The 22,500-nt window shown below is 32.4% G+C and overlaps 1 protein-coding gene across 1 annotated transcript in view; it reads left to right on the top strand.

The window, feature by feature from the left end:
• Positions 1-22,500, top strand: part of LOC136845357 (beta-1 adrenergic receptor-like) — a 157,843-nt gene that overhangs the window by 111,272 nt on the left and 24,071 nt on the right. The window contains exon 3 of the mRNA XM_067115630.1: positions 10,381-10,620. Within this exon, the coding sequence (XP_066971731.1) occupies positions 10,381-10,620 (240 nt within the window). The remainder of the gene's footprint in view (positions 1-10,380; positions 10,621-22,500) is intronic.

The raw sequence follows: 22,500 nt of genomic DNA, 5'->3' as shown, positions 1-22,500 counted from the left end.
GTTAGATCAAAACACAACAAAAAGATTTAATCTTTGCTCATATCTGCTCAAAGGAAATCTTAAACACACCATCACTTAACGCATTATTCTGATGTTCATTGTAGAGGTTCATTGTAGAATCGTGTAGAATTTCATCGTAGACGTTCACTGTAAAAGCCAGAGAGACCGCCTAATCTCCATAATGATAAAAAGAGGAGATTTACACATGAATAAAACAACGGCCATTTTAGCGCTAGCTATGCAAATGGGACTGTGGCTAACAATGACATTGTCTGATGAAAGACAAAAAAAATTGTTAAAGAGAGGAATTTTTTCTAACACTTAAAAGGGTCATATCAATATTACAACAAAGGATGCGAGGATTTTTTTTATGAAGAATGAATGTACTGTGGCTAGAAACATGCTTGTAGAAATATGTATAAGAGATTAAAATTATGTAACTTGTTTTTATGCCCTAAGTGAAAACGGATGCGAGATTTTAGTGAGTCTTTCAACCTCTCCTGTGCGTCTTTCTGTTCTAATTTCCAGATAGTATTGTATTTCCTTTATCTATCTATCCATCAGCAACTGTATTGCCACATTTTTCCCCTCTGCTGATATACAAACTTGATCGTATACTGCAATTCTATGAAAGTAAGTTAAATGTGGAGTGATAAATCCGTAGAGTTTTACAAATTCGTATGAATATTTTCCCTTTTCTTATATGCAAACTGAACTCATTCTCTACCACTATGAAAATAAGTTAAATAAAGAATGTTAAATACATTCAGAAGATTAAGTAGGCGTTTTACAGCCTGTTCCAATTTTTTACCTCTTTTTACATACAAACAAACGTATGGGGCTCTACTGTGAAAGTAATTTAAATGTGGTGGGACAACCCCTTAGAGTTTTACAATTTTGCCTGCAATTATCACAAACAGTACTGATGACATAACTTTAACAGTAAGATTCACAATAATATTATAAGGATCTAGTTACTCTGGATACGGTTACTCTACGAAGGAAAACAAGTAAATTAAACTACAAACACTTCGGTAGATCTGTCAATAGCCGTTCTGGTTAATATACAAACTAATGAACACTGCTCAACTATGAAAAGAAGTTACATATGGCGAGAAAATCCTGTAGAATTTCATTATTTTTCTTGCTAATATCATAAACCGTACTGAAAAACCCTTGCTCAAAGAGTACATACGGATCTAGTTATTATTATTATTATTATTATTATTATTATTATTATTATTATTATTATTATTATTCAGATAATGAACCCCATTCATATGGAACAAGCCATCCAAAGGGGCCACTGACTTGAAATTCATGAGAGAGAAGTAACAGAAGGTAAGGGGAAATACAGAAATAAAAAAGATAATACATAACACAAAATTAACAAATAAATAAATAGATAAATAAATAAAAAAAGTGAGTAATGTCTACTATAAACGCTTTGCAACATGATCATGACACTATAACAAAACAAGGAGGTCAGAACATATTACGGAACTCTAAACACACAATTGGCACGTAGAAACCAGCACCATTACCAAAGGATTAAGCATTCTGGGAAATGCTCCCGAGAGTACCGAGTAGAATTAGTAATGCAGCGAAGGAATAAACATAACGTTAGCGAAGGAATTAGAGGCAATTTGAGACGCATTTGCGTACGAGTAAATGCGTGCAATTAACTTCCTAGATGGGCATGAATACTAATCTGTAATATTCTAGTAAAAATACCTTTTATTCAAGTATTTTCTGCTAATTATAATTTAAAAATAGTAAAGAATAAAATCAGTAATGAGGGAAAAAAGCAAGTTTGATATAAATGAATAAATACAATTTTAAATAAAAGAGAAAAGATAGGTCTTGCTTTGCTTACAATTTGGCGAGAATCTTGAAAATTGCTCCACCGAGAAAACATATGCAACTAACTCTGTAGGTGGGTGGGAATTTTAACGTTATATTATCGTAAAAATTCCTTTTATTCATGTATTTTCTGCGATTTATCGTAAAACAATATAAAGAACAAATGCAATGACGAGGTGAAAAAGCAAATATGATAAAATTAAAAAAAAAAACGCACAAAGTTAAAAAAAAAAATATAGGTCTTGCCTCGCTTACAGTCTGCCATGAATCGTTAATATTGCTCCACCGATAATCTCCCTTAATTTTTGTAATGACCCTTTGGTAAATCTGGTAGACATTTTTCATATTAACGCAGTAACACTGCAACTCTTGCAATTTCTTGTGTTGGCGCTGCAAGATTTCATTTGAAATATCAAAATCAGGAAATGCACACGTAGAAAAAAATAAATAAAACTGTTCGTCATTAAATTTTTTTCCTAAAATATATATATAATTTTTCTTTACATAACCATACCAAAGCAACGATGATGCGTGTAAATGAAATGTGTTACTAAAATACCGTAGACTTATACAGACACTTGCCAAAGCTTACCTAATTTGAGCTAATTTTTAGTTTTAAAATAAAAAATCTCTATTTTACAGCGATTAAAAAACCATAAAAAAGAACATGAGTACACATATATATACATATATATATGTATATATATATATATATATATATGATGTATGTATACACACACATATATATATATGCATATATATGTATGTATATACACAAAACATACATATATATATATATATATATATATATATATATATATATATATATATATATATATATATATATATATATATATATATATATATATATATATATATATATATATATATATATATATATATATATATATATATATATATATATATATATATATATATATATATATATATATATATATATATATATACTGTATATATATGTGTGTGTGTATGTACATAATATATAATAATATGTAATATATATATATATATATATATATATATATATATATATATATATATATATATATATATAATAAATGTATACATGTATATATACATTCATACATTCTAGGACGTGAAATCGTGTAAAGACAAAAGTTATCATCAGAAACTTCCCCTCCTTAACTTATTAATGTATTAACCCACAAAGACACAGGTAAATCCACATGCACTGCAGTATCCAACTTACTCAAACTATACAAATAAAATCTATAAATCAATAAGACGATAAAGAAAATAGTAAAAGCATCATTAACATTTATTCTTCCAATCTCATTTGCATACATAGATTCAGCCAACGGTGAATTCCCTTATCCGCGTTCGACCAACTACGGCGTTTTAATTTGCATACATTAATTCCGAATTGGGGGGTTCCACATTCTGAATTTCAATTGGAGTGGCTTGGAGTTAATTATCGAGGAGTTTTTTTTTTATTTTGTCTCCCACTCTTTTGATCATGTGTATTTTTAAATTTTTTTTTTTTTTTTTTTTTTTTTTATGTGTGGTTGTGAATGAGTGGGTACGGTTCCTGTTGCTATGGAGATGGGGATGCTGGAATTGATAGTTTGTTTTTAAATAATTTTATTTTGGATGCTGAAAGCAGTTTTCCATATATATACATACATACATATATATAAATTATATATATGAATTATAAATATATATATGTATATATATACATATATATATATATGTGTGTATATATATTTATATATATAAATATATATATTTATATATATATATATATATATATATATATATATATATATATATATATATATATTTATTATATATATATGTATATATATATTTATATATATATATGTATATATAAATAAATAAATATGTGTATATATTTATTATATATATATATATATATATATATATTTATATATATATATATATATATATAATTTTATATACATGTGTGTATACACACACACAAACACATATATATATATATATATATATATATATATGTATATATACATAAATATATATATATATATATATATATATATATATATATATATATATATATATATATACATATATATGTATGTATATGTATATATGAATCTCTCAGATTATCTCATTTTTCCTCAATTGCAAGGCAATTAATTCTATTTCGTCATGAAGATGACAGTTCTGATTAATCATTTTAAGTTTATATACTGTACATATACCTTCATCCAGCATTTATCTGACATGTATTAATATATCGCATAGCAGCAGAGTGTATGTCTCTCCTTATGCATGTGGGTGTATCTTTTCCAAGCGGATATTTATACCTCAATACCGCAAAAGGCGTTATTATGTTCCGTTACGAAAGAATATATCTAATATTTCGGACAAATGATATGAGTTTCCTTTTGCTTAATAAAAGAATTATTGGTAAACAAATTTAATTATGTACAGTATGTCTGTATGGATGTATGTATATATGTACACATACATACATATATATATATATATATATATATATATATATATATATATATATATATATATATATATATACATATACATACATATACATACATACATGAATTGTGTGTGTGTGTGTAGCTATATCATTAGCTCCTATAAACCTCAGTGGAAAACCTCTATAAAGTTTTCATTTCCTGCTAAATAATGTATGCATTATCTATTTTACTGTGTGCATTTGTGTGCATATAAATGTTTCCATTTGCAAAACTATGGGAAGAAGAATGAAAGAAAATTACTATTTTTATGATTAGTAACTAATCTATGGGGGATACTCACACAGACGTTACATAATGGCATAAACATTCACCAAAATATTATGGAGCTATACTGTTACCAAAGTACACTTGGGCAATAGACTTTGTATTAAACTGGTCTAATGATTAAGGAAAATAGGTAAATTATCAGAATGAAGAAGATCTATATAAAAATAGAATAAAAAATATTGTTTAATTTTGTTTTATAAGCAATGACGAAAATTCTCTATCTTCCGTCAAGGTGACTGAAATTTTATAAATAAAAAATGTCAAATTTCGAGAGTGTACTCACTGAATACATTGTACAGTGGAATGACAGATGACAAAAAATAACTAAAAACGACAAAATAAAAACAAATAAAAAACGAGCAAATCGAGACTACCAGGCTTATTGATATATTGAGTGACGACAAAATAGCAGGAAGACTTGCCAGAATTGGTAGATGTACAAAGAGGAATTACAATTTCTGTTTAAATGTAAATGGGTGATTAATTTATTTAGTGAAAGGATAATGAAGGAAATCAATCAATCAATTGGCAATTAAATGCAGAGCATGAGTAAAGAAATGAGCAAATAAACACGCGTAAAGAAAAAATTGACAAATGTACAAAGAGGAATAGTTTCTGTTTAAATGTAAATAAACACGCAAAAATAAAACATGGACAAACGGAAAGAAGATAATGAAGACTTTTTGAAGTTCTTCGTATAACAGGCATTAAGGTTAGATGGTACAAGTTTTATTTCAACAATGAAAAAGCGGCATGAGACTATCAAGAATATTCATCCTATCTCAAGATTTTCTTGGCCTGACCTTATAAATTCGCTACCAAAAATTACAAAAATAAAATAGCCATCAAAATTTAATTCCTAACCCTCCACCCTTCATGAACTGATGGCATTCAGGAGTCGGGCATGAAAAGCAATATATGAACAATATTGTTTTTCAGATGATGAACCCTATTCATATGGAACAATCCTACCACAGGGGCCATTGACTTGAAATTCAAGCTTCCAAAGAATATGGTGTTCATTAGAAAGAAAGAAGACTTATTAAAAAGAAAAAAAGGAATTAACAAGTTGATAAATAGATAGAAAAAATGTAAGTAGATTATTAAAATACAAGGAGAATTGTATAAGGGTAGTAACGCATTGCATCTTCGCTTGAACTTCCGAAGTTCCAGTTGCAAGACATCCTCAGGGAGGCCGTTCCACAGTCCAGTGGTGTGAGGAATAAAGGACCTCTGGAACAAAGCCTCAGAACTGATACAGAAAGAGGGAAAACGCAAGAGAGAAAGATAAAATCAAGCAAAAATATTCAGAACTGATACAGAAAGACGGCAAACACAAGACAGAAAGATAAAATTAAACAATCCAAATCCTCGAGTTTCAAATTCTCGACGAAGAAGACGAAGACGAAGACGCAGCAGAGGCAGTATTAGAAGCCATCCCCATCTCATCTTGGGCGTCCCATCACTCAGGAGATCGAACTTGGGCAGGAGAAAGCGAGAGAGCGAGCTCGAGAGAGCCAAAGAACGTCTCGATCATAACAAGTTTATGTAGGTCACAGCATCGTTTCGCCTGGAGAGAGAGAGGCAGAGGGAAGAGGTACATAAGTTGATCAAAGACCCCGCCTACCTCCCTCTCTCCCTCCCTCCCTCACTCACTCCCTCTCTACCTCACTCCTCCCTAAAGAGGTGGCTTCAACACCTGCCTGTCTGCCTCCTCACCTGTAAATTAGGGCTGTCACGATACAAGAGCGCTGGCACGAAAGAAAGGTAGATTGCATCTGCGTTCTACATTCCGTTTCTTTTTTTCAAAAGTTTCTTAAGGGACGTCTTGGTGGAATGTAGAGAGCTTTTTCAATAATGTATGAGTGAAGGCTGTTAATCTTATCGGATAAAGGATCCTGGATAAGTATTAAGGCTTGTATTAAGTAATATATCGAGGTTATTACGCTCCTAATTGGGTAAAGTAACTACTTTCATAGTTGGGAAAGTAATGTCATAATGTGTGTTGATTCATATGCAAACTGACCAACTTACTCACATACATACATACATACATACATACATACATACATACTAGATATTCATCTATCTATCTATCTATTCTATCTATCTAGCTATCTATTTATCTATCTGCCTATCTATATGTAAATATATTCCGACTCATGTGTATTTTACATCACTAATACATTATCGTTGTATATTGAATACGAAATAAAAACGACATGAACCTAAGTGATTTTCTATCTGTCTATATGCACACACACACACACACACACACACACACACACACACATATATATATATATATATATATACACATCCATATATACTGTATATATATATATATATATATATATATATATATATATATATATATATATATATACATATATATATATATATATATATATCACATATACATACTGTATATATATATATATATATATATATATATATATATATATATATATATATATATATATATATATATATATATATATATATATATATATATATATATATCAAACACCAGTTATACAAAGCCTACTGCCAAGAGAACCAGTTACAAGTTCTGTCATATTTTCACCTCGAAAAAGTAATCACACAGTAACAAGGGGGCACCGAGCGCACTCAGTCAAAACACGCCATCCAACTGAGCATTTATTAAAGCATATCCTTGCCTCCAGCTCAGTTTCCCTGCAAGAACATGTTAATATACTTTTTCTTTTCTAATAAGCGATCTCTTCCATCTGTGTTTCGCATTACCTTCTGTTACCCCTTTCAAATGAACACCATAATATTCTTTGGAAGCTTGAATTTCAAGTCAATTTCACTGTGGTTGGCTTGTTCCATATCAGTAGGGCTCATCTTCTTCTTAATAATAATAATAATAATAATAATAATAATAATAATAATAATAATAATAATAATAATAATAATAATAATAATAATAATAATAATAAAACAATAATAATAATAATAATAATAATAATAATAATAATAATAATAATAATAATAATAATAATACTATGAAGGTAACAGACCCTCACTCAAGCATGTCTTCTTAAAGAGAATGGCAGCATCAGTGGAGTTGATTTTATATATGGTCCTCTCATTTCTTCTTGCTATTTCCTTGAGAATGAACCGATGATATGGTTGGAAACGTTGGAATTCCGCTACGCCCTTAGAACAACGACGAAGATTCTACACGAGAATAATCCTGATTTCCAGATTCTGTAATTTGCGAACTCTACGGCGATCAGATGTTACTTTTAACTTCCATTTTTCGTATGCAACAAAATTAGTACTTCAAGAAACCGATTCCTTATCCAGACTATGAGCATAGGCCAGTTATTAGGAAATATCAGCCCTGATGAAAAGAAAATAATAAGAAGAATTGAGGAGACCATATATAGAATAATAATTATAACAATAATGCTTTAATTTCAAGCCAGTGACCACTGTGGGCTTGTTCCATATGAACAGGCGTCATCCTCTGAATAATAATAATAATAATAATAATAATAATAATAATAATAATTTCAAGTCAATGGGCCCCCTGTTGTGGCCTTGTTCCAAGAGGTCGAATTAATACCGAATAAAAGGAAGTGGCAAACTTTGACTTAATACTTTCCCCCAACATGTTTCAGAAACTAGGTCACTTGGCACGTTTAGGATAGGAGGATAAGAAAGAGAATTATTGGGCTGTTTTTAAAGGGTCCTTGCTGATAAGAAGGATTTGGGATTGCTAAGGCGCACTCACACACACACGCAGGCATACATACACACACACACGCGTATATACTCACATATATGACAAATCTTTAAATTAATCCACTCCATCTTTGGTGAGATCTCATTCTCTCGCACTCCCTCATAATCGGCGTTTACCAAAAAACAGAGGCTTCTGAAACAAGTGAAGTTAGATCCTCCTTGCCATAAGGGACCCACTTCCTGTCGTATCACACACACACACACACACACACAGACTCACACACACACAAACACATGCACACCTACACAAGATCCTCATCACTATAAGGGACCCACTCGTTGCTGTATCACACACACGCACACAGACCCATGCACAGCTTACACATACACAGACACAAACACACACACAAACGCGCCCACAGGCTTACACACACACAAACACAAACACACACAAACACCACAAACACTCAAACACACAAACACCAACCCAACCACCCCCAACACACACACACGCATAAACACGTACGCAAACTGCCAATATACGAAGCCTGACTCGCTGACATTTTAACGAACCGCTTCTCTCTCTCTCTCTCTCTCTCTCTCTCTCTCTCTCTCTCTCTCTCTCTCTCTCTCGCTCTCTCTCTCTCTCTCTCTCTCTCTCTCTCTCTCTCTCTCGTTCTTCCAATTAGTAGTGTTTCTCGTAAACGGCAGCAGCAGAAAGAGAAAGAGAAGCAATACCAAAACCAGCTCACCCAAAGGCGGCAACAGCAGCCACATTCCCTGTCAGAAGTATCAAAATAGGAATGGGTTATTTAAATGAGTATTAATTCCTGGTTGGAATGCGAACTCGGCACCTTTCAATATGGACCGAGGGCTGAGGTTGTGTGACAATTCCTATTGTTCTCGTTTTCATAACTGTTGTAGGTACAATAACAACAATACTAGGGCCCTTCTCTGTTGTCGTTTGGGCTATTGTAGGACTATTCGGCTCGTGGGCTCTTTTTTTTTGTTTTGTTTTTGTCCATTCGAAGCAAAGTGGGACAATTTGTATCATAATAGGACAATTTGTATACTGTTTTATTTGAAGGTGAGAATGATATCAGATGGGTGGGAGGGGAAAGAGCTGTTTGGATTCAGATAAGGAAGAAACTGGGAGAGTTGACTTTAATAGCTGGTATTTGTGTAAAGTTTAGTTTTTGAGGATTTGGGGAAGGAAAAATGGTTTCATTTCGTATTTATTTTGTTAGGACTTTGACGCAATAAACTGTCAGTAAATATCAGAAAATATTTTCCCAAAACCGAAGGAAAATCAAGGAAACTCAACACCCTCATTAAAACGGAGGAGATGATAAAGAAAATGTACATATTTTCCAAACGTCAAGAATGACAGCTAAAAATAATAGAATAATAGAACAAACGAAAATAATGACCACAGTAAAAAGAGCCGTTTTGTTATTCTGTTGAGAAATAACACCTTAAATCTTGTAACTATATTCCCTAAATCCACCCTTATGTCCTTTTGTAAAGTAAATATGAGAACTTTGGCATACAAAATAAAAAAAAATAAGAAACAAAACAGTTGAAGCAAAATAGATTAATAAATCAGCGTCTCATTATGAACATTAACTTTGTTTCCGAAGGATAATAATTTAACATTAAACATTAATATCTGGAAATAACCCAAAATGATACGTAAAACTCGATTAATAAATGGTGTCTAAAACTTTGAGTGTTGAAAGTCAACGTTTAGTCCATTACGGGGATTAGGTGGTAAATTCAACAGAAAATATTCAGGAACTTATGATGAAAATATTCTTTTTGAATTGAGAATTGGCAGTATATTTATGAACATAAATAGGTGTGTGTGTGTGTGTTTGAGAGAGAGAGAGAGAGAGAGAGAGAGAGAGAGAGAGAGAGAGAGAGAGAGAGAGAGAGAGAGAGAGAGAGAGAGAGAGAGATCCTGGCCCCATGATAAAAACTTCCCACTAATTCTCCCCAACTTTCCCAGATTTGTCCTATCGCTGACGTCAGCCAATCTGGTGTCAACGGTGGTCGTGGTTCCAGTCCAGGCCCTTAGACTGGCAGGGCTGACGCACCTGCTGTCACCCAGCACAGCCGGAGGCGCCGAAGGGCAGGAGGAAGTGACCAGGGGCGCCGAGCAGTTCTGGTGGTGCCAGGCGTCTAAAGCACTAATGGCACTCGCTGTGGAGGCTGCTATATTTTCGGTGCTGCTCATCGCTGTTGACAGGTGAGTGTCAACTGGGTGTCAAGGGAGTGTGAAGAGAGTGTCAAGCGAAGGAAGTGTCAGGTGAGTGTCAAGGGAGCGTCAAGGTCGTGTCAAGGTAGTGTCAGGTAGGAGTGGTAACTCAGATTTTAATAAGGAATTGAATTGAATTTTATATTTCTCATTCCACTGAGAAATTTATTTAGATATTGAGAATGGTTTACAAATAATTTTACACGTCTCATTTCGTTTGGAAATAAATTTTACATTTATAAAATCTGCTGGAAAGCATTTTCTGCGATTTTTTCACAAAAGTTCATTCAAGAGGGCTTTTGAGTCTTTTGTGAATAAACGTGTTATTTGTAAGTTTTCTGTAAGTGGATGTATACATAAACACACATACACATATATATATGTATATGTAATATGCATATATATATATATATATATATATATAAATATATATATATATATATATATATATATATATATATATATAGAATGAATTTTTATCACATCACCGTGATTCATATACAAGCATTAAGCTACAAATATCCTTTAATATCCAATTCGCTCTACCTCGGAAATAATATATTTTCATATATGTTACCGAGGGGAATTTTTTAGTTGGTAAAAAGTTCGTCGTCCCGTGTATATATATATATATATATATATATATATATATATATATATATATATATATATATATATATATATATATATATATATATATATATATATATATATATATATATATATATATATATATATATATACATATAACATATATATATATATATATATATATATATATATATATATATATATATATATATATATATATATATATATATATATATATATATATATATATATAGTTTAAGATTGCCGTATCTTTATTAAATGTAACGGTATCTGAATGTTCTTATCTACAATCATACCTCGTCTAACATTTTAACATTTCATGATATAACCATGACATTTTAATGTTTCTGTAAACTGACATTTCATTGTTTACATATAATGACATTTCATATCTTAGACATCATTAAATTTCATTGTCTGAATATAATTTTAATGTCTGAATATCATGAGAATTTGTGTTTAAACAAAATGATATTTCGTCTTACGGATGTTACTATAATTCGTCATTCTAATATTGTGACATTTGAAAGAAGCATTAGGACATTTCTTCGTTTAAATGCAATGGCATATTGTCATTTAAACATACTGGCATTTAGCTTACAAAATATAATGACGATCTCCGTTGAAATACAATTTTTTATTTCATTCAGTAATGTTAAAACAAAATAACGCGTCTGTTTCTGACATTTAAACTTAGTGTTAGGGCATTACTTCGTCATTTAATTATACTGACATTTAATTTACCAAATATAATGACAATATTTATTTCAATACCATTATATTTCGTTCAGTAGTTTTAAAACAACATGACATTTCGGTTTTCGAATATTTTGACACTTAATATAAGTATCAAGACATTGTTTAAATACAATGACATTTCGTCATTTAAAAATGCCAGCATTAAGCTTACAAAATTAAATGACAGTCACTATCTAAATAAAATTGTATTTAATTCAGTAGTATCAAAACTAAATGACATTTCGATTTTCGAAGATTGTGACATTTGATGTAAGTGTCAGGATATTAGTTTGTTTAAATACAATAACATTTCGTCATTTAAACATACTGACATTTAATTTACTAAATATAATGACAATCTTTCTTTCAAAATGATTTTATTTCTTTAAGTATTGTTAAAAAAATGGCATTTCATTTTTCGAATATCATTATTTCATAATTCGAATATTGGGGCATTTAAAGAAAGTAATATGACATTACTTTGTCGAAATATAATGACATTTCATTATTTAAAGATTCTGGCGCTTAAGTTACTAAATACAATGACCATTGTACTTTCAATGCGATTTCAATTCTTTCGGTAATAATGACGTCACTTATTGTCTACATAAAATATAATTTCGTCTCTAGACATCCCCTCCTCTACCCACTTCCCAAATTCCCCCCCCCTCCATTTCCTGTGCCAATTAGACTCTATAACCCCCTCCCCCACCTAAAATGAACCCCACCTCGCCCCACCCCAAATCTCTGTTTACGCAACGCCACGCGAGATCGAAAAGCGCTTTTACCCCCAAAATTCAAATTGGGGTCTTTATCATCCCTCTGCGGGATGTTTGTCTTAGGGATTTGGACCAACGAAACCGCCCGAATACTTTTTCAGTTTAAAGGGACGCGAATTGCGTTTGGCATAAGGCCCACCGCTACTTCGTACGAAATCCTGTAAGGATGCGGATATGTCTCATCATCATTATAATCATCATTATTATCACTATTTTCATCATTATCATTTTTATCATGACATTTTTTCCAAAAACATGATCTAATTTCTTAATCAACGTGCTGTCATTTTTTACTACATCAACGACTGTCTGTCATCATTATCATTATTTTTATTATTATCATTTTTCTGAACACCTGACCTAACGTCATCACCATAATCTCTTTGGCATAAAGGCCGCTTCTCCGTACGAAATCCGGTAAGGATACGGAGCTGTCGTATCATCATTATTATAATCATCATTTTTATCACCATTTTAATCATTATATTTTTTCCTGAAAACCTGATGTAATATTTTAATCATCATTGCCATCACTTTTGACTGCAACAAAGAGTAACATCTTGTTACTCACCATAAGGACCCGGTTCTGTCTTATTATCATTATAATTATCATTATCATCATTATTGTCACTATTTTCATCATTATCATTTTCCCAAAAACTAATCTGATATCTTAATCAACAGTGCCATCACTTTTGACTGCATATAAAGCAACTTTTTGTTCTTCGTTATAAGGATCCGGTTCTGTCTCACCATTATTATCATTATCATCACTATTTTTATCATTATCACTTTCCTGAAAACCTGACCTGGATTCAATATAATCATCACCATCATCTCTCTGATAATGGTGATGATTACAAAATCCTGTAAGGACACGGTTCTGTCTCATCATTATAATCATCATTATTATCACTATTTTCATCATTATCATTTTCCAAAAACCTGATGTAATTTCTTAATCATCAGTGAGATCAATTTTGACTACACAGAAGAGCAACATCTTGTTATTCATTATAAGAACCTGGCCCTGTCATCATCATCATTGTAATCATTATTATCACCACTTTCACCATCATCACTTTCCTTTAAACCTGACCTGGTGTCATCATAACAATCACCATCAAATCTTTGATAATGGTGATGATTACGACATCCGGTAAGGACACGGAGCTGTCTCCATCATCATTATAATCCGTATCATCACCATTTTTATAATCATCATTTTCAAGAACATATTACCTGACACCACGATCATCATCACCACTATCACTTTTGACCACACCATAGGCCAACATTTTGTTATTTATCATAATCATATATCCTCAACGTACGAATGATTTGATGTTAATGAAATTTAGGCTGCCAAGCTAAACACTGGGAAACTTTTGGCCATCCAGGCTTAAACACACGAAAAGAGAGAGTTAGAGGGGTTGGACAGCAAGGTTAAGAGCTTTAAAATAAAGAGATTAAGTACACAGAACTAAAGGTCATGACTATGACGTAATAGTTAGAGAGGCTGGGCAGCAAGACTGAAGAAAGGAAGAGGGAATGGAGGTAAAGTAAAAGGATAAAAAGTGGGTGCAGCTGGGGGTCGAAGGGACTCTGCAAACACCTTTTAGTAATACCTAAACTGCAATGTAAGAATTGACGCGAAAACATCACCATAATCATTACAATCAACATCACCAAAACTTGATCTGATGGACTAGACATCGACTTGAAAATCGAGAAATCGCCCTTTTATCAAAAAGTCTTGATTTGACAGAGTAAACATCAACTTCAAAATCCTGAAATCGCCATTTTATAAAAAAAAAGTATTGATTTGACAGTAAATATCAACTTCAAAATCCTGAAATCGCCATTTTATCAAAATATCTGGATTTGACAGAGTAAACTTCAACTTCAAAATCCTGAAATCGCCATTTTATCAAAATGTCGATTTGACAAAGTAAACATAAACTTCAAAATCCTGAAATCGCCATTTTATGAAAATGTCTTGATTTGACAGAATAAATATCAACTTCAAATCCTGAAATCGCACTTTAATAAAAAAAAAAGTCTTGATTTGACAAAGTAAACATCAATTTCTAGATCCTGAAATATCCCTTTTATCAATATGTCTTCTTTGCTAAGTAACCAATTGGTTCTTAGCCACGTAAAATAAGTCTAATCCTTCGGGCCAGCCCTAGGAGAGCTGTTAATCAGCTCAGTGGTCTGGTAAAACTAAGATATACTTAACTTGACAGAGTATACATCAACTTCAAAATCCTGAAATCTCCATTTTATCAAAATGTCTTGAATTGACAGAGTAAACAACAACTTCAAAATCCTGAAATCTCCCTTTTATCAAAATATCTTGATGTGACAGAGTAAACATCAACTTTAAAATCCTGAAATCGCCTATTTATTAAAATATCTTGATTTGACAGAGTACATATCAACTTCAAAATCCTAAAATCGACAATTTATCAAAATGTCTCCAATTGACAGAGTAAATATAAATCTTTTTAATCCTGAAATCGCCATTTGACAGTGTAAATACTGTATAAACTTCAAAATCCTGAAACAGCCCTTTTATCAAAATGTCTTGATTTGACAGAGTAAACATCAACTTCAAAATCCTGAAATCGCCCTTTTATCAAAATGTCTTGATTTAGCAGAATAAACATCAACTTCAAATCCTGGAATCGCACCTTTATATAAAAAAAGTCTTGATTTGACAAAGTAAACATCAATTTCTAAATCCTGAAATCTCCATTTTATCAAAATGTCTTCATTTGACAGAGTATACATCAACTTCAAAATCCTGAAATCGCCCTTTTATCAAAATGTCTTGATTTAGCAGAATAAACATCAACTTCAAATCCTGAATCGCACCTTTATATAAAAAAGTCTTGATTTGACAAAGTAAACATCAATTTCTAAATCCTGAAATCTCCATTTTATCAAAATGTCTTCATTTGACGGAGTAAACATCAACTTCAAAAACCTGAAATCCCCCTTTAATCAAAATGTCTTGATTTGACAGAGTATGCATCAACTTCAAAATCCTGAAATCTCCATTTTATCAAAATGTCTTGATTTGACAACGTAAACTTCGACTTCAAAATCCTGAAGTCTCCCTTTTATAAAAATTTCTTGATTTGACAAAGGAAACATCAACTTCAAAATCATAAAATCTCCCATTTATCAAAATGTCTTGATTTGAAAGAGTAAACATCAACTTCAAAATCCTGAAATCTCCATTTTATCAAAATGTCTTGATTTGACAACGTAAACTTCGATTTCAAAATCCTGAAGTTTGCCTTTTACAAAAATGTCTTGATTTCACAGAGTAAACATCAACTTCAAAATCATAAAATCTCCCATTTATCAAAATGTCTTGATTTGAAAGAGTAAACATCAACTTCAAAATCCTGAAATCGTCATTTTATAAAAAAAAATGTCCTTATTTGACAAAGAAAATATCAACTTCTAAATCCTGAAATAATTCTTTTATCAAAATGTCTTGATTTGACAGATCATACATCAGCTTCAAAATCCTGAAATCGCCATTTATAAAAAAGATTTCTTGATTTGACAAAGTAAAAATCAACTTCAAAATCCTTAAATCGCCCATTTATCAAAATGCCTTGATTTGACAAAGTAAACATCAACTTCAAAATCCTGAAATCGCTATTTTATCAAAATGTCTTGATTTGACAGAGTGAACATCAAATTCAAAATCCTAAAATCGCCCATTTATCAAAATGACTTGATTTGACAGGGTAAACATTAACTTCAAAATCCTGAAATCTCCCTTTTATCAAAATATCTTGAATTCACAAAGTAAATATTAGCTTCTAAATTCTGAAATCGCCCTTTTATCAAAATGTCTTGATTTCACAGAGTAAACATCAACTTCAAAATCCTGAAATCAATCTTTTATCAAAATGTCTTGATTTCACAGAGTAAACATAAACTTCAGAATCCTGAAATCGCCATTTTATAAAAAAAATGTCTTGATTTGACAGAGTAAATATCAACTTCTAAATCCTGAAATCGTCCTTTTATCAAAATGTCTTGATTTGACAGGGTTAACATCAACTTCAAAATCCTGAAATCGCCCTCTTATCAACATGTCCTGATTTGGCAGAGTAAATATTAACTTCTAAATTCTGAAACCGCCATTTTACCAAAATGTCTTGATTTCACAAAGTAAACATCAACTTCAAAATTGTGAAATCGCTATTTTATCAAAATGTCTTGATTTCACAGAGTAAACATAAACTTCAAAATCATGAAATCGCCATTTTATCGAAATGCCTTGATTTGACAGAGTAAACACCAACTTCAAAATCCTGAAATCGCCCTTTTATCAAAATGTCTTCATTTGACAGAGTAAACATCAACTTCAAAATCCTGAAATCGCCCTCTTATCAAAATGTCTTCATTTGACAGAGTAAACATCAACGTTAAAAGCCTGACATAGACCATTTATCAAAATGTCTAGATTTGACAGAGCAAATATAAAACTTCTAAATCCTGAAATCGCCATTTTATCAAAATAACTTGATTTGACAGAGAAAATATAAACTTCAAAATCCTGAAATCTCCCTTTTATCAAAATGTCTTGATTTGATAGCGTAAACATCAATTACTAAATACAGAAATCGCCCTTTTATCAAAATGTCTTCATTTGACAGAGTATATATCAACTTCAAAATCCTAAAATCGCAAATTTATCAAAAAGACTTAATTTGACAGAGGAAACATCAACTTCAAAATACTGAAATCGCCATTTTATCAAAATGTCTCCATTTGACAGAGTAAACATGAACTTCAAAATCCTGAAATCTCCCTTTTATCAAAATGTCTTCATTTGACAGAGTAAACATCAGCTTCAAAATCCTGAAATGACCATTTTATAAAAAAATTTTTATTTGACAAAGTAAATATCAACTTCTAAATCCAGAAATCAACCTTTTATCAAAATGTCATGATTAGACAGAGTAAACATCAACTTAAAAATCCTGAAATCGCCCTTTTATAAAAAAAAAAGATGTCTTGATTTGACAGAGTAAACATCAACTTCAAAATCCTGAAACCGCCCTTTTATAAAAAAAAATCTTGATTTGGCAGTAAATATAATCTTCAAAATACTGAAATCTCCCTTGTATCAAAGTGTCTTGATTTGGCAGAGAAAACATCAACTTCAAAGTCCTGAAATCACCCATTTATCGAAATGTGTTGATTTGACAGAGTAATTATAAACTTCAAAATCCTGAAATCGCCATTTTATTACAAAAAATGTGTTGATTTGACAGAGTAAACATTGACTTCAAAATCCTGAAATCGCCATTTTATCAATATGTCTTTATTTGACTGAGTACACATTAAGTCCAAAATCCTGAAATCCCCCTTTTATCAAAATGTCTTGACTTGCCATAGTAAACATTGACTACAAAATCCTGAAATCGCCATTTTATCAAAATGTCTTGATTTGACAGAGTAAACATTGACTGCAAAATCCTGAAATCGCCATTTTATCAATACGTCTTGATTTGACAGAGTAACCATTAACTCCAAAATCCTGAAATCGCCATTTTATCAAAATGTCTTGATTTGACAGAGTAAACATTGACCGCAAAATCCTGAAATCGCCGTTTTATCAAAATGTCTTGATTTGACAGAGTAAACACTGACTCCAAAATCCTGAAATCGCCGTTTTATCAAAATGTCTTGATTTGACAGAGTAAACATTAAGTCCAAAATCCTGAAATAGCCCTTTTATCAAAATGTCTTGATTTGACAAAGTAAATATTAACTCCAAAATCCTGAAATCTCCATTTTATCAAAATGTCTTGATTCGACAGAGCACACATTCAGTCCAAAATCCTGAAATCGCCCTTTTATCAAAATGTCTTGATTTGACAGAGTAAATATTAACTCCAAAATCCTGAAATCGCCACTTTATCAAAATGTCTTGATTTGACAGAGTAAATATTAACTCCAAAATCCTGAAATCGCCCTTTTATCAATATGTCTTGATTTGACATAATGAACATTAACTCCAAAATCCTGAAATCGCCATTTTATCAAAATGTCTTCATTTGACAGAGTAAACATTGATTGCAAAATCCTGAAATCGCCATTTTATCAAAACGTCTTGATTTGACAGAGTAAACATTGACTCCAAAATCCTGAAATCCCCCTTTTATCAAAACGTTTTGATCTGACAGAGTAAACATTGACTGCAAAATCCTGAAATCGCCCTTTTACCAAAATGCCTTGATCTGACAGAGTAAACACTGACTCCAAAATCCTGAAATCCCTCTTTTATCAAAACGTCTTGATTTGACAGAGTAAACATTGACTCCAAAATCCTGAAATCGCCCTTTTATCAAAATGCCTTGATTTGAGAGTAAACATTGACTGCAAAATCCTGAAATCGCCCTTTTATCAAAATGTCTTGATTTGATAAACATGAACTTCAAAATCGTGAAATTGCTCTTTTATCAAAATGGTTTGATTTGACAGAGTAAACATTAACTTCAACATCCTGAAATCGCCATTTTATCAGAATGTCTTGAATTGCCAGGGTAAACCATCAGCTTCAAAATAGTCTTTTCATCAAGATGTTTCTCTGTCTCAAACCGGAAACAAATGTCACATATTTTCGAAATATTTTCAACCCCACCTCGTCATGGCGCCTGAGTCAAAACACCTGGTTTATGAGTTGATTCTCTTTTCACCTCAAAGGGAAATTGGCAATCTCGGCTCAATCTGTTTTTTCAGTACTTCTTTCACGACGTTTTTCGCTGTCAGGGTACGGACGAGTGTAATGGAATACCCAATAGAAACACGAGAAATAAAGAAAAAATAAAAAAGAATTCCTAATAGGATGTGATTCTGAACCACAGTGTTCTGAAAAGTTAGTCAGATGTTATGGCGTTTGAACCAAGATCAGCGCTATGAGAGATATCGTAAAAGTCACATGATTGGCAATTACGATAGAAGATTGATTGATTGGTTTAATACTACATTATATATGGAGTCGTTACAATTGAAGAGTTTTGAGGGGAGCGCATACCTTTATTTTCTGGATCTCCATACGTCTTGCTGTCACACCAATCCAACTCCCCCTTTTCACGGTCTTGAGCGCTGAATGGCCGAAAGTGCCCCAGTGCTTGGCTTGGCAGCCTAATTTTCATAAAACAAAAGCAAAAAGCTTTCTATGGTGGCAAAACAACAACTCAACCGTGAATTATTTTTAGAGAGCCAACTAATGATTGCATTAGCCAAGTTTCATCCAAATCTCTTCACTTTTCGTTCTTGATTATAACCCGTGAGTTATATCATTTCAGTTCTCCCAAATATTCAGCATATCTACAAGGTAAACTAACGGATATATCTGCCAAGTTTCATCAGATTCCGTTCATCCTTTCTTGAGAAATCCTGTTAGCACTTGATATAAACGTTCAAGGAAACAAGACACGGTTTGAAACATAATCTCCTTCCAAACTTTTTTGTTGGAGGCCATACTTGAAGGATGATTAAGATTATGATAATAATCTACTATTATTACTAGCCTATGACTATTACAAATACTGTCACCACTAATTATAGTGATTATAAGAACTGATAATACTATTATCAGTGATGATAATAATAACAGGGATTATTTTAACAGATCTGTGTCAATAAACGCAATTGCTGTAGACGTCAGCATCAGAGCAACCAAACAGCGGGAAGAATCATCACCAAAAAAGAGAGAGAGAGAGAGAGAGAGAGAGAGAGAGAGAGAGAGAGAGAGAGAGAGAGAGAGAGAGGAAAAGACCTTTTACACGTCTTCCTCTTCGACTAAAGCCATTAGATCAGGGAACGGGAATAAAAAGATCCCGTAAAAAAAAATATAAAAGAAGAATCCTGATTTCCCAGAGGTCGGACTGAGGAATCCTTCGACGATCAAGCTATCCTACGTTTCTCCTGGCCATAATGCGTGAGTAGGATCCCCCTCCACTCCCAAAAGCAAGGGGTGAGGGGTTATTTGCCCCAGGATATCTCTGATCGACCGGGTTCCTCTTGTGATCGTAATCGCGGAATGTAAACACAAGCTTCTTCTTTTCGCTCGCGGCAGACGGGAACTCTGGTACACAGGCACAGCAAACGCATCGACCGAGTTTAAACCTCTGATTTAGGGCGCTGTTTGCAAAGCAGTTTATATCTCATCTTGTTAATCCCCAGCATATCATTCTCTCTCTCTCTCTCTCTCTCTCTCTTTCTCTCTCTCAAAAACGGTAGTTATAATTTTACTGTTGAAATATGTTGACCCTATCTTTATTTCGATACTCTGAATAAAATTCACGTGAATTGCTGCTCTCTCTCTCTCTCTCTCCCAAACCACAGATTGGATAATAAAACATCTGGGTCATTAGATTCAGGGAGAATAGAATAACAGATATCTGATCAGAGTTGGGAAACAGGAGATAAATTTATTTCATCGCTTTTCTTAATGAGAAAAATAAATCTCCTGAAATGGCAGGGTGGGGATTTGGCACTCTCTCTCTCTCTCTCTCTCTTCTCTCTCTCTCTCAGAGGGTATTAATACATTAAGTAGATTATTTCTTTTATTATGTGTTGAATATTAAACACGTTTTCTCATGTACATTTTAATTATAGTTTCTCTTTCTCTCTCTCTGACTTTGAGGGTATTGATAGATTAAGTAAATTATTTCTCTCATTACGTATTGAACGGAAAAACAGATGTTTTCTCAAGTAAAAAACTCTCTGACTTAAGGTTTATTAATACATAAAGTAGTCTATTTCTCTCATTACGTGTTGATTATTAAACAGAAAATGTTTTCTCATGTAAATTTTAAACATAGTCTCTCTCTCTCTCTCTCTCTCTCTCTCTCTCTCTCTCTCTCTCTCTCTCTCTGCAGTGATTTTATACTGATTCATATATGCTTTGTACTATTATGATTAATAGACAGTGGCTTCTACGAATGTAGCCAGGCGAGAGACAGTTCCAAATATTAAGAGGAATTTCAAAACTGAAGATGCTTGTTATTCTCGATGAGTCCGAGTTATAATCTACTTACTTAATCTCGAATTAAGATGCAGTGCGTGACCTCTGAGTTTGTATATTTAACGATAAGAAATAGCTAGGCACTCAAAAACTGGTTATATTTCTAGATCAGGTGTTCCTCAAGTAGTGCCTCAATGCCGCCAGTGGGTATCAAAACCGGTTCTTGTGGGTATCGAAAAAGGCATCCTGAAAAATATTAAATTAAGTGGGTTTCCTCGATTTAAATAGTGGCGTGGGCTCAAAATTTATTATCTTTGCACTAAAGGGGCTCTTACCATCCGCTACCACTTATCTATGCGAGGCCGGGTTCTCCTTGCTGATGCAGATAAAAACAAAACAAAGACAGTCTGGAGGTCGAACCTGACATGTGTTTTGCACTGAGCCGGGTGCGCCCTAGAAATGAGACTGGTTGCTTCGAAAAAAGAGGAGCACTAGGCCCATGCAGCTCACAGTCGAAAAAATCGTGCTGAATGAGCGCAACACTGTTGTGTAACGTAATGTAATTTGAAAAACAATCTGACATTGAATTTCTTTTGTATATTAAGAGTCGTACTTCATTCATTTATTTACTCAATATAAAATAAAAAGAGTACATACACTTCCGCTGTTTGTTTATAGCCGTCCTGTTTGCTCTTTTGTGCTGAAAATTAAAAGCTAAAAGTTGGGAGT

Source organism: Macrobrachium rosenbergii, chromosome 13 (assembly GCF_040412425.1).
Source record: "Macrobrachium rosenbergii isolate ZJJX-2024 chromosome 13, ASM4041242v1, whole genome shotgun sequence".
Lineage (NCBI taxonomy): Eukaryota > Metazoa > Arthropoda > Malacostraca > Decapoda > Palaemonidae > Macrobrachium > Macrobrachium rosenbergii.
Note: the sequence above shows the minus strand (reverse complement) of the source record. Positions and strands in the feature narration are given on the sequence as shown.